Source organism: Gossypium arboreum, chromosome 10 (assembly GCF_025698485.1).
Source record: "Gossypium arboreum isolate Shixiya-1 chromosome 10, ASM2569848v2, whole genome shotgun sequence".
Lineage (NCBI taxonomy): Eukaryota > Viridiplantae > Streptophyta > Magnoliopsida > Malvales > Malvaceae > Gossypium > Gossypium arboreum.
In genome coordinates this window covers 118,613,681-118,627,363 of record NC_069079.1, presented here as the reverse complement: position 1 = coordinate 118,627,363, position 13,683 = coordinate 118,613,681, and the positions used below count along the sequence as shown (strand labels likewise).

The 13,683-nt window shown below is 28.9% G+C and overlaps 1 protein-coding gene across 1 annotated transcript; it reads right to left on the bottom strand.

Annotated features, from left to right (window-relative positions):
• Nucleotides 1–5,632: 5,632 nt before the first annotated feature.
• LOC108487636 (6,7,8-trihydroxycoumarin synthase-like) lies at nucleotides 5,633–7,401 on the bottom strand. The gene is made up of 2 exons (XM_017792017.2): nucleotides 6,409–7,401; nucleotides 5,633–6,328 (listed from the first exon to the last, which is right to left on the bottom strand). The coding sequence occupies exons 1-2, from the start codon at nucleotides 7,300–7,302 to the stop codon at nucleotides 5,717–5,719; spliced, it is 1,506 nt and encodes a 501-aa protein (XP_017647506.1). The 5' UTR covers nucleotides 7,303–7,401; the 3' UTR covers nucleotides 5,633–5,716.
• Between the last annotated feature and the right edge of the window lie 6,282 nt (nucleotides 7,402–13,683).

Genomic DNA, 13,683 nt, shown 5'->3' with positions numbered 1-13,683 from the left:
CATCAAAAATATCTACTAACTTTTCTTAATGGTCTAATTATCATATAAGGATCTCAAGTTTTGAATTTCATAGCTAATTGATACTTATAGCTACTAGAACTCAACTTTTGCATTTTATGCAATTTGGACCTTTCTATAATTAAACATGAAATTGGTAAAATTTTCTTATCGAAATTTTCATATGTCTTTCCTATCATGATGCAGACAATGCAATAATTTTAAAATAAATTTTCTTTTTGACTCGGATTTGTGGTTCCAAAACTACTATTCTGATTTCACTAAAAACGGGCTGTTACGCGACATATCAGGTTACACGTCTGACCTAAACCTGTGTCACATGTAATTGAGGATCCACAACAAATACTGGATCTCAGTAACATTTGTAATCAGTCCCGTACATGCCTGCTCGAAACCCTATTGTAATGCCAATCGTATCCTAACCTTTATTAAGTTCACATTGGCATATATTGCACATATAACCATCACTTTTCAATTTAGTCCAATTCTCATATTTCATACCAATTCACAACCAATAAATTCACAACCAAACATATATATACCGATAAAATACTTAAAAACCTAAGTAAATTAATACCATGAACTTACCTAGCCAAAACACCAAATAAGTTGGTTCTTCATGGGCTAATAAACAATTTTGACCTTTCCTTGATTTCTTCCGGTTTGATCCAATTCTTGATCTATACAATTATTCCATTCAATCCATCAATACCAAACATTTATACATTATTCCATGACATGAATGAACCTATATAATTTTATTTTTATACCCTTAAAGTTTATATTTTATTCAATTTAGTCCTTAAAATCAAAATAACAGTAACTTTCAATTTTGAGCCTCGGTTTAAAAATTGACTTCAATTACATTCATTAGAGACCCTTTACTATCTATATATACCAAAATTTGACAACAATTTTACATTTTATTCACTTTATCCCTTATGTATAAAACTAAAAATTAAACATTACAATCTAGTTCTTTTCACAATCTTAGCTTAAAATCTGTCAATTTAACACCAAATTCTTCAAAAAAAAAAAAGAAATGAAAACTTTCAAAAATTTTAACAATTTTACAAATTGGTACATGGGCTAGCTAAATCAAGCTCCCATGACCTCAAAAATTAGGGGTGAGTAAAACTTGATTCTACTTGAAAATTTGATTTTTTTTCAAATTTCGAGTTAAACGAATCGAGTTATTTGAGTTAATCGAATTATTTGAGTCAACTCAAATTATTTTTCGAATTTAAGTTCGAATCAAATTTAATTTTCGAATTTGAATAATTTGAATAAACCGAATACCAAACTATAATGTTTTACATTTTATCCCAAACCCCCAAACCTTTTTACTTTTCCCCCAGTACTTTTACTCCCTCCTACTTTCACCAAAAAACTTTTACTCCCCTCTCATTCCACCCCTATCTACCCCAAACCCATTTTCCCTTTATTTGTTTTTTGAATATTTCCCCCATTTGCTTTCCCCTAAAATTTTACCCCCAACCTCTAAACTTTTTATTTTCTCCCTAAACTTTTATTTTTCACCCTTTACCCCCAAATAAAAAATCATCCAAAAAAATCTCTAAACCTAAATAGTAATGATTTTATTTATATCTACTATTTATATTATTGAATTGTTTAATCATATTAAATCTTTATAAATTGCTATTAAAATTGAATTATTGATGATGTCATAAAATATTTATGTTAAAATCTTATATTGGTATCAATTTCACATTTTATCTTTAGAATAACTTTTATTAAAAAATCACATTTTTATATTTAATATATTTTTAATTTCAAAATACATAGTGACAAAAATCAGAGGATAATTAAGGCAATTAAGTACGCAAAGATTAATAAATAAATTATGAGAAGATGATAGTTAATAACAAATTTGATTATAGTGGACAAATTTGATTACGGTCGGTGATAGTGGCTACAAGGATCCAAAGTTATTTTTTTAAATTTAACTCGAACAAATATATTTCATTCGATTCGATTCGAATTCCATCTCACTCCACTCGATTCAAGAAAATTTCAAATCGAGTTAGGATTATAAAATAGAATTTTTCAACTCGATTAACTTGAAAATTTTTCATTCGATTCAATTCGGTCGAACAGTCACCCCTATAAAAAATATAAAAATTACAAGAAAAGGACTTGGAAGTGCTTACTAATCAAGGACCAAATGTAAAAACTTAAAAATGGCTTTTTCTTTAGGTTTTTATGATTTGGACGGTAAAGAAGATGAAAGTGAGACAACTCCACTAAATTTCTCTTTTATACGATGTTTAATAGTTAATTAACTTAGTTTAATTTAACTAATCATGTTTTAACTAGCTTAATTAACCATTAATTAGAAATTAGTGGAATCTTCCATCATCAAGCACTAATTCATGTTACAAAATGATTTAATTACCATTTTGGACCTTTGGCTAATTGTAATTTAAGTCCTTAAGTTTTTGGCCAATTAAAAACCTATAGTGATTGGACTTTTACAATCTAGTCCCTACACCTAAATTAACTATTAATAGAAAAAATTGATAGGCCAAACATCAATATACTTTTATACTGGTACCATTAAAAATTAAGTTGTTACTAGCGTCCTCCCTTTTGTTTCTTTGTTTTAGCCAATTGGAGAAGATAGAATTGCATGTTACCTTCCACCAATTTCATATATATATAAGGATTATAATGTAATTAATCTTAATCTGAAAATTGTGCTATTACATGCATCCTCCCTTTTGTTTTAGAGAAGATGAAATTGCATCTCTCCTTCCACTAATTTCATATATATATATATATATATATATATATATATATATATATTAAAATTAGAATTTAATTAATCTTAATTTACCTAATTAATCACGTTTTAATTAAAATTAATCATAATTAAACTAAATTAGTGGCATCAATAATCATCTTCCACTAACTTTCATTTTAAGATGGTTTATTAACCAGTTTAGTCCATGATATAATTGTAATTTAAGTCCTCAAGCATTTTCCTAATTAAAAATCTATAGCGATTAAGTTTTTACAATTTAGTCGTTGGGCCTTAATTAATTACAATTTCGGCTAAATTACTTAACCGAATTTCAATTAATTTATATACTAACTCTATAAACATCTCTATTTAAAATTTATGGACTCGATTTATGGAAATGAGATCCCGAAACTGCAATTTCTAACACCACTAGAAACCGAGTTGTTACACCATGGTTATTCCAATACAGTACTAAGATTTTATAAATGACTGGTGATTCCAATACAATGATTTTGCAAATGAATGGTGATTCCGATACAATCCAAATTAAGATTTTGCAAATGAATGGTGATTCCAATTCACTGCACTTAATCACCAAATTGTTAAGATTTTGCAAATGAATGTCAGTGATTACAATACAATGCACTTATCCACCAAAAGGACATGACTTTTCTGAAACAAGACTTAGCGTTATTACTTTTTTGATGTTATGACCTTTTTAAAACGATACTTTATGACATTTCTAGAATGACACTTAGTAGTGTTATGACACATAGTCACGTTTTCATGGTGTTTATACGTGCTTTAGATTCGATTGCAAAAGTATAATATATAGTACTAGAATACAATGCCTTTACAATATGTAAAAATATTGTTTAAAAAATAAAAAAATTGAAATAAAATGTTTTTATCAAATAATTTACTATATTTTAATTGATGCATACAACTAGCTCATGCATCGCACGGGTAGGAAAACTAGTTAATTATATAAATAAATACTAAAACCTTAAACTTTAAACCGAATATCTTAAAGCATAAACCCTAAACTCAAGACTTATTAGTATTTACTTATAGTAGTTATATATTTAATCAAGTTTAAATAAAATTTTTAATATTTATTTATAAGTCTTTCTCTATTTTTATTATTTAATAGTGAATTGTCATGTTATTATTTATTGATGATATATAAAATTGATGTATCAAATATTATTACTTATTTTATTCTCACTAAATAAATATTACATTTCATCTTAACTTATGTTGAGTAGTAATTGAAACACTTGCGAATCACTTCTTTAACACAACTCAAATTGTGTGATCCCATACCTTAATATTTTATAAAAATAAATAAATATACATCCCAAACCAACCAAGAATAGGATAAGAGATTAAAGTAGGTAAGAGAATCGACGGGTCCTGATGATAATCTTGTGGTGCCAATTGTGGATAAGATCCCATCATGAGAAAAAGTCATGAGATCCTTCTCTCTGCCTCTCTGCATCACTCTGTCGCTGCCATTACCATTGATGTGAAAATTCCTTCACACAGCCATTGAAACTCTTTCAATTCATTCCAGTTTTTTTACGTCCATTAGCCAATATCTTTTACGTTTTATCAAAAGATTTTGGTTAAATTCACTAAGGGTCAAAATCATGTCTTCATGTTGTTCGTCGTATCCATGAAAAAATTTGCAAGGCACCAGCAAGTTGGTGTTAAGTGCAAGCAATTGTTGATTTCTCGGGCCATTATTATTAGTATCGATCCAAGTCGAAAGCAAAAGAGTAGCAGCCATATGGGACGATGATGATCAATGATAAGAACATCATTTAAAGGATCATGAAAGAATGGGAAAATCTTGCAGAAAAACTTAATCAAGATCTTATCTCCAGAGGCGTCGCTCAACACCCTCCAATATCGAGTCGAAGTTCACTAGAACACTATTAAATTCATATGACCAAAGAGATTTCTGCAAACTGCACCAACGGACGACCATTTCCCCGACCCAATAGACTATCGATAATAAAAATTTAGAAAAATATTTAATTAAATAAAATTAATTTAAATACTTATGGAATATTATCTATATTGTTATCTATTTTAAAATATATAAAATTATCATCAAGATAAATATGATTAATCTTAATATTTAAAATTGTTATCATTAAGTTTTTTAAAAATCATCATTATCATTATAATTTAATTTAAGTTTTGTTTAAAATTTTACTTTTTATTATTTCATTAAATTTAAAGTTATCTTAAAAATGTATTATTTAATTTAAATTTAAGATAATTAGATATATAAATTTTAATTTTCACAAATTCTAAAAAGAATCTATACTTTAATGAAGCTCATAGTAAGTTTTATTTTATTTTTTTAAAATTTGTTTCACAAATTAAATTTCTAAAAATTTGAACTTTGATTTCATTATAAATTATGGTAATGTACTTTTTAATTATAAGAAATTCTGATTCTAATTTCAACTCATTACAAAAATTATAATAAATATAAAAATTTACTTATAATCAATTTGAAAATATGCAAACCTTTATTTTTCATTGAAATACTGTTAAAGCTTATAATTAGTATACAATTTTACTTTTTTAAAAAAATAAGTAATAATAGTTTAGAAACATATTATCTAATTTTTTAAAAAATTATACAGAATTTATAAGACATTATATATACAATTTTTAAAAATTTAAACAATATTTACACAATGATAAACTTTTAATACTATATGGTGTATAGTATTTTTACGGTATTAAAATATAATATTTTAAAAATATATAATATATAATATTTTATATTTCTTAGAATATATTACTATATAATAATTGTGAAAATGAATATTTTTTTAGAAAATAATATATAATATTTAATATATACAACTAAAGCATAAGAGCATCAAATAAGTTACCATAACCATACATTGATTAATCATTAATCTTCCTAGCCACAAGGATAAGAGCATCTTTTTTGTGTATAACTATACCAGGTGTGGCATCAAAGTTTAAGTTTGCCTCGTTCATTTTGGTCGGCATTTCCCAATCAAACTTGTAAAGAAGATTAGCAAGAGCAAGCTCCACTGCTGCAACTGCCATATTCATTCCAGGACAAACCCTTCTACCCGCACCAAACGGTATGAGCTCAAAGTTTAGCCCTTTGTAATCAATAGAGCTGCCAATGAATCTTTCAGGACAAAATTCTTCAGGGTTTCTCCAAGCTTCAGGGTCTCTTCCTATTGCCCATGCATTCACATACACCATGGTATTGGCAGGTACTTGGTACCCACCTATGCAACATTTTCGAAGTGTTTCTCGTGGTAGCAACAATGGAACTGCTGGTTGCAATCTAAATGTTTCTTTTACCACAGCCTTCAGGTAAGTTAAAGCTTGAACATCATCTTCATTTAGAAATCCTTTTTTCCCAATCAAATCCCTTACTTCCTCTTGAGCTTTCTTCAAACACCCTGGATTTTTCATCAAGAAGCTCATGACCCAAATCACAGTAACCGCTGTTGTCTCTGTTCCAGCAAAAAGCACATCCTGCAAAATTGAAAAATCAAAGTTATACATACATAAAGCGTGAAGCTAATAATAAACGTTTTGGATGAAGATGAAATAACCATAATAATAGCTTTTATATGATCTAAGGTAAGATCAAATAGAAAATCACGATCTTTCCATGTCTGTAATAACACATCGAGTATATCCTCTTGCTCTGGTTTTAGCCTATTCGGATTAAGATGTTCATCAATGAGTTGTTGATAGAAGGTATCAAGTTCTTTGAAGAGATGTTCAAGACAAGCGTGAAACCCAGTGAATCTATCGACCCAGCCCATGAAAGGAAAATAGTCAGAAAAACTAAAGCTTGTAAACATGGCTTGACTTTCTTTAAGCAGCCCATGTAACCTACTTCCTTCAGCTCCTTCTTCATCGTACCTCTTACCGAAGGCCACTCTTGAAATTATTGAATAGGAAAAGCACACCATTGCCTCACTCAAGTTGACAGGCTTAGAATCAACGGATAATCGACATATTTTCTCAACCAGGCGAGCAACTTCGTCTTCTCGAATGGAACGGTACTTTTGCACTCTGCTGAACAGATGTACAACACAAATTTTCCTAATCTCCTTCCAGTACTCACTATATGGTGAAAAAGACAAATCCGAGACATTGTAAGATAATTTGCGAATAGCACATAGAGTAGGCCTGCTGCAGAAGTCGAGGTCACGAGTTTTCATAACCTCTTTAGCCATTTTTGCTGAAGAAACTACGAGGGTTGGCCTACATCCAAATCGTAAGGACAGGAGAGAACCATATTGTTTAGAGAGTTTCCAAAGGAAAATATGAAGGAGGTCTGAGTTATCAAACATCAACATATGTAAGTGACCAATCAAGGGAAGACTTGGAGGGCCTGGGGGAAGATGATTGCAATCGCCATGGTTGCTAATGCTACGTTTCAGGAGAGTTATGAAGAGGAAGAAAGGGAGAGCTAGAAGAAAGATGAATACTGCCATTCTAATTATCTGCTCAAATTTGTTTGAAACTTGAGAGGAAGAGTCTACTTATCCTACTCTGTTTCAATCATTTTATTACTCTTTAAGACTTTTTAAGTTGAAAGAAAATGAAAGCTTGTCATTTAGATGAGCAAACAAGAAAAAGACTGAATGGAGAATAAAATTGACATTATGGCTAATACAGTGTTTTAGGAGAAAGAGTTAAAAGAAGTCATTATCAGTGCTATTGGGTTAGATGTATCAGTATACCATTAATTGAAAAAAAATCCATCACATTATTAGATATGATTAGAGCTTGTCGCTATATGTCGTTTTCAAAATTTTCTACTCTGTGAAATGTAACGTGTCTATCCGCCTAACATATTTCGTATTTTAATATTAGTTAATTTTTTACCTAAAATTTATATATTCTTATTTTTTATTATTTTGCAATTATTCTATTACTATTATCAATATTTATTATAACACCCCTTTGAAAATTATCTATTTCGTGAAATGTAACGTGCTTAGTATGCGCCTAATTTTCTTCTAAATTTAGTTGTTTTGTTTCTAAATTCTGATTCAAATTTCTAACTCATTAAAAATTATAATAGATATAAAATTTATTTATAATTAATTTGAAAATATGCAAACCTTTATTTTTCATTCAAATACCGTTAAAGCTTATATTAATATAAAATATACTTTCTTTTTATTTTTAAAAATAAGAGATAATAGTTTAGAAACATATTATCTAAAAAACTTTTAAAAATTTAAACAATATTTATACAATCATACACTTTTAATATTATATTGTAACAATCTGTTTTTTAGTGGTTTCAAATTTCGTTCTCCGATGATCAAATCTGTAAATATTATTAATTAATATTTTTGAGTTAATTTGAGTATTATATTAAATTTTGGTTTGACAATTTTGTTAATTGGATAGTTAGTTAAAGTACAAGTGTTTCGACCTAAAAGTTAGTGGTATTAAAAACAGTAATTTCAAAACCCCATTTTCGGCGTGCCAGTTCATAAATATTACGAGGTTAGTATAAAATTTAATTGAAGTTTGACCCATTAATTTTTCCGTTTAGATAGCTAATTAAAGTATAAGGAATGAATCATAAAAATAACAAAGTTAATTGCTATAGATTTGTAATTGCTAAATGACTAAAGTTGTAATTAGACCATGGTACAAAATGGAAAATAAGCCGTTTTATATGTTAGTGGACGGGTAGTTGGAGGATTTGATAAAATAAAATTAAAACTATAATAAGTTAAAAGAATAAAATAAACATAAAACACTAAAATGAAAGTCACTATCTTTTATTTTTCCATCATCCCCCACTGATTGTAGGAGGAAAAAGAAAAAGTCATTGTTTTGTTTTTAAGGTCTTCTGCACTCGCATGTAAGTATACTAAAAGTTCATTTTTCATAAATTTTATGTTTTTATATCATTAAAGCTTGATTTAGTTAATTCACGTACTATTTTCCAAAATTATTAAAGTTTATAAATGATGCAATTGATGAATGCTTGAAGTTTTAGTGTTAGATAGTTAGATTTTAAACTTAGATTTGAAAAATGACTAATTTATCAAGTGAAAATTGTTAGTTTTGAACTTAGGGACTAAAATGTAATAATTTTGAATTTTGTTTGAAATTTCTATAAATATAGTTATTAGAGGGCTGTAGAAGAATGGAATTGAGATTGATTTTGAAATTGAGGCTCAAATTTGAAAGATATAGCTATTTCGATCTTAGGGACTATGAATAAAATACAAAACTTTAGAAAACTTTCAAAAATAGAAATTGAACTGATTTATGGTTATAATAGATTGTTAAAAGATGTTTAGAAATGATAAATTGTAATAAATTATTATAGATCAAAATTTGAATCAATCGAAAGATAATCGAAAAAAAGGAGAAATTGAAGATTAGTCCTTAACACCTTGTTTGCTTGCTGTTTTTCCAGGTAAGCCCATATGGAACTTACTATGTTATTTTATGTTATGTTTGAATTATATTATAATTGTCGAAACCTTTTTGGAAATTTACTTGTTATTTTAAAACGAAAATAGAGTCACCACCAATCCTTTTTAATTAGGTGTGATTGGACCACCTCAAAACTTGGTCAATTTAGCAAAATGTTAGATTTACTAAAAGATGATTTTCGGTCTACAAAATCCAGGAAATGGGTTCAGGAGTCGGTTACGTATGAGGAATGATTAGCACCCTCATAACACCCAAAATTGGTAACTAGTTGATTACTTAATGTCTTGACATCAAAAATTGAGAATCCGAAGAGAATCTAAAATGCGATCCCTTTTTACATGATGTTATTTGATGGCACGGAAAATGTCACTATCTAAATTGAATTTTTAATGAAGAGGTTTTGTCATTTCGGGTCGATTAAGACAAAAAGTCATGTCCTGTAAGTTGGGACACAAAATCTCGAATTCTCAAAAATAAGAACGTTCATCGTTTAATTATTGCCCAAATCTTATGTATTTTTAAAATTTCTTCTTCTTTTTTTTTAAAAAAAAGGACGAGAGAAGTTTGATTATTTTAGTTCAAAGAGAAAATCATACTCCGTAAGTTAAAGGCACAATTTCTCGAATCCCCTAATTAAAGAACACCGCCTTGGTTCCAATTGCTAAATATACAATGTATGAAAATGAAGCTTCTAATATGACATACTATGAAATTATTCGAACATAATACCATATATGAGATATATGAGTATGCTTAAATGTTGTATATGATGTCATAAGAACATAAATAATGCAATATATCATAACTAATAATAATGTTATAAAAATGTTAATTAGTGCTAATAATAATTAAGGACCAAATAACAAATTATACAATTTGAAGGATGAAATATAAATAACAAAGATTAAAAGTGTAGGAATTAAAAGAAATAAATATGTTGAATAAAATGAATAGAGGACTAAATTGAAAAAGGAAATAATTGGGAAATTTGAGGGTAAAATGTAAATTTCTTAATTTAAAGGGCAAAATAATAAATAAAAATTTAAACATGCTGGAATTTAAATAACATAAAGTAAAAGGATTGAATAAAAAATAAGGACTAAATTGAAACCCTAAAACATTTTGAAGTTCGAATTGCAAGAAAACAAAAAAAAACAAATAAAGGATTAAATTAAAACAAAATGGAAATATATAGGCACCTAGTGTGCTATTTTCCCCAACCCCAGTACACGTGTCACCCTCAATAGGTCAATAGTAGGTCAAGGGACTAAAATGTAAGAAAATAAAATGAAAGGGATAAAATTAAAACAAATAAAAAGGAAATAGGATGATATTAAAAAGTGGCAAAAAGGTGGAAGGACCAAAATGGTAATTAACCCTTCCATTAAAAAACACGTGGATCGTAGGAGGGGTCGAGTGGGATATTTGGATTAGGCTTGAAATGACACCGTTTTGGGCGTCTAAAGCCAAGCCCAAAACGACGTCGTTTTAAGGGGCTTATATAAGTCAAAAAAATATTTTAAAAAAAATCATTTGTAACCTTAAAAAAAAAAAAATACTCTATCTGCTCTCTCAACCCCCCTTTTTTGTCTAGCCATGAGATGGTGGGTTTTTGCCATGGCCACTGGTCATCGACGACGGAAACTGCCTCCTCCGATGGCTAGAGTTCCCCATTTTGACCCTCTTTTCAAGTAGAATACAGATTTGGGGTTTAAATCCCTAGAAATTTAGTTGAGGTTTGGCCGAAGGAAAAGAAACCTTTTGGTTTCTCAATTTTTCGACGAGGCCCTCGACGGAACCCTAGGGGTTTCGAGGCTTCTCGAGTCAGAGGAAGGGATTCTATGAGGGCGTTTAACAGGTAAAAAAAATTTAAATATTTTGTTTTTTATTTTTATATTTTATTAAATAAAAAGGTATTAAAAAAAAGATCGGCTACCTTTGTTTTTTTTTTTAAACTTTATTATTTTTTTATTGTGTTCTATTTTTCTCTTCTCTGTCGAGGTCGTCAGTGAACCCTAATGGGTTTGAAGACCCTTCGAATCGATAGATAGCCACCGGCGATGGTGGTGGAAGATGACGCCATGAGGTAAGTTTTTTTTAAACCTTGTTTTTATTTTATTTTATATGCTTTTTATGAAATAAAATAAAAGAAAATAAAATAGTAGATTAAATAAAAGAACCACCTTTTTTAACTTGATTGTTTTTTTGTATTCTTTGTCAAAATTTTTTTTTACAATCTATTTTCGGCTTTTATAGTTGAAATATATTACAAAATAATATTACTTTTTTTCTTTCTTTTCTCTGCTTCTTTGTCTCTATTTCTCTGTTTTTTTGCAGGTGGTGGTGGTAATGACAAGAAGGTGTCAGGCCTTAAGTGGCATGCCTGCTAACGTGGCAAGGGCGGCGGCTGAAGTTTTAGGGACTTTTAGGTTGTTTTTTTTTTTAAGTTTAGGATAGTGGGCTATTGGGCTTTAGGGTTTTTTTTTTGTATTCGGGCTTGGGGTTTAGGTTAATTGATTGGTCCTGGGCTTGTAATTTGGAATGTTAATGGACTTTTATTTATTTTTTTATTTTAATTGTTTTTTGGTTTGTTTTGTTTGGGTTTGGGCCAGACGAATTTGGCTTGTTACAATAATATTTATTAATTTAGGTTAGTTGTAATTTCAATGATCTTTGGTATCAAATGAACTAAATTGTAAAATATGAAATATATGGTATGGAACACTACAGGGAAATATGGCTTTAGCGGCACTTTTAGTGGCGTTTTAATAAAAAACGCCGCAAATAATAAACATTAGCGGCGTTTGGCCGAAACGCCACTAAAAACTGAACAATAGCGGCGTTTTTTTCCAAAACGCCACTAAAAACAGGTCAATAGCGGCGTTTTTGGCCAAACGCCACTAAAACCTGATCAATAGCGGCGTTTTTATCCCAAACGCCACTAAAAACTGATCAATAGCGGCGTTTCTGGCCAAACGCCACTAAAAACCGATCAATAGCGGCGTTTTTTTGCCAGGTGCCACTAAAAACTGATTAATAGCGGCGTTTTTCTTCCAAACGCCACGAAAAACTTGTGAATAGCGGCGTTTTTAGTCAAACGCCACAAAAAACTGATCAGTAGCGGCGTTTTTGATCCAAACGCCGCAAAAAGTTGAGCAGGCATTTTTTAGTAGGGTAACCGACACTCGTTTTGATTTGATCTGATTTAATTTTCATATTATTTTCTTATTTATTTTTATTTTGAATTCGATTTAATTATTTTCGTATTTAAAGCTAACTTTATAAAAAATATAAACTACACTATTCATCACTTAGCTATGAGAAAGTTTTATTTTTGTTACTTAATTATGAAAAGTTACAAATTGATAACTAAACTATTTAGAAATTTTTATTTAAGTTACCAAGCTGTTAAAATCGACGTTGTATGGCTTTTTGTAAACCCTTAAATCTTAAAAATTAAACCCCTAAACCCTAAATTTTAAAACATAAACCATAAACACTAATCCATAAACTCTAAAACCCTAAACCCCCCCAAAAAATCATATGGATGTTGATGTGTATATATATAGATATTAATGTAAAAACTTATGTTTATAATAAATTGTGGAAGCAGTACTTAATATTGATTAAATTTATTTTTAGGTTTAGGGTTTAATATTTAAGGTTTAAAGCCTATGGTTTCGGGTTCAATGGTAGAATATATTTTAAGTTTATGGTTTAGGCCGGTTCAATGGTATTGTATATATGTTAAGTTTATGGTATGGGCCAAGTTTGTTATCTTGGGTTTGGGGTATAGTGTTTTAAATTAGTTTGTTGTTTGGGGTTTGGTACTGTTTTAAAGTATTTAGGGTTTAGGGTCTTAATGTTTAAGGTTATAAGGGTTAGTGTTCGGGTTTAAGGGTTAATTGATTAAATGATGTTCTGGTTGAATCTAGGTTTTGGAGTGCTCGGAGTGTAGTTTAATTAAATACTTGATCTCATGTTTATACATGTATTTACGATGTATATGTTTATATTCCCAGATAATTACGCATGGATTTAGTATTATATGAAATTTGATGAGGTGGTTCATAAAATTATTGAGTACGAAATGTTAACATGAAATTCTTAAACTTGAATCAATTTTAAAATGAAATAAAATAAAATTAGTATTTTTATTTTTAAATTAAATTCTAATTATAAAATTCGTGAGCTCTTTAAAATTTCTAGCCTCATGATTAAATATTGAAATTGAATTTATAATTTCAAAATCTAAAAATAATATGTGTTTAATAAGGTATCAATTTCGAGTATTACAAGATGCTATAACTTTCTTTGCATATAATGGACTCTTGAAATTAAACTCGTCTTACTTTAATTTTAAGATGCAGATAATAATGATCTCTTAAAAGAATTTTTTAAAATTT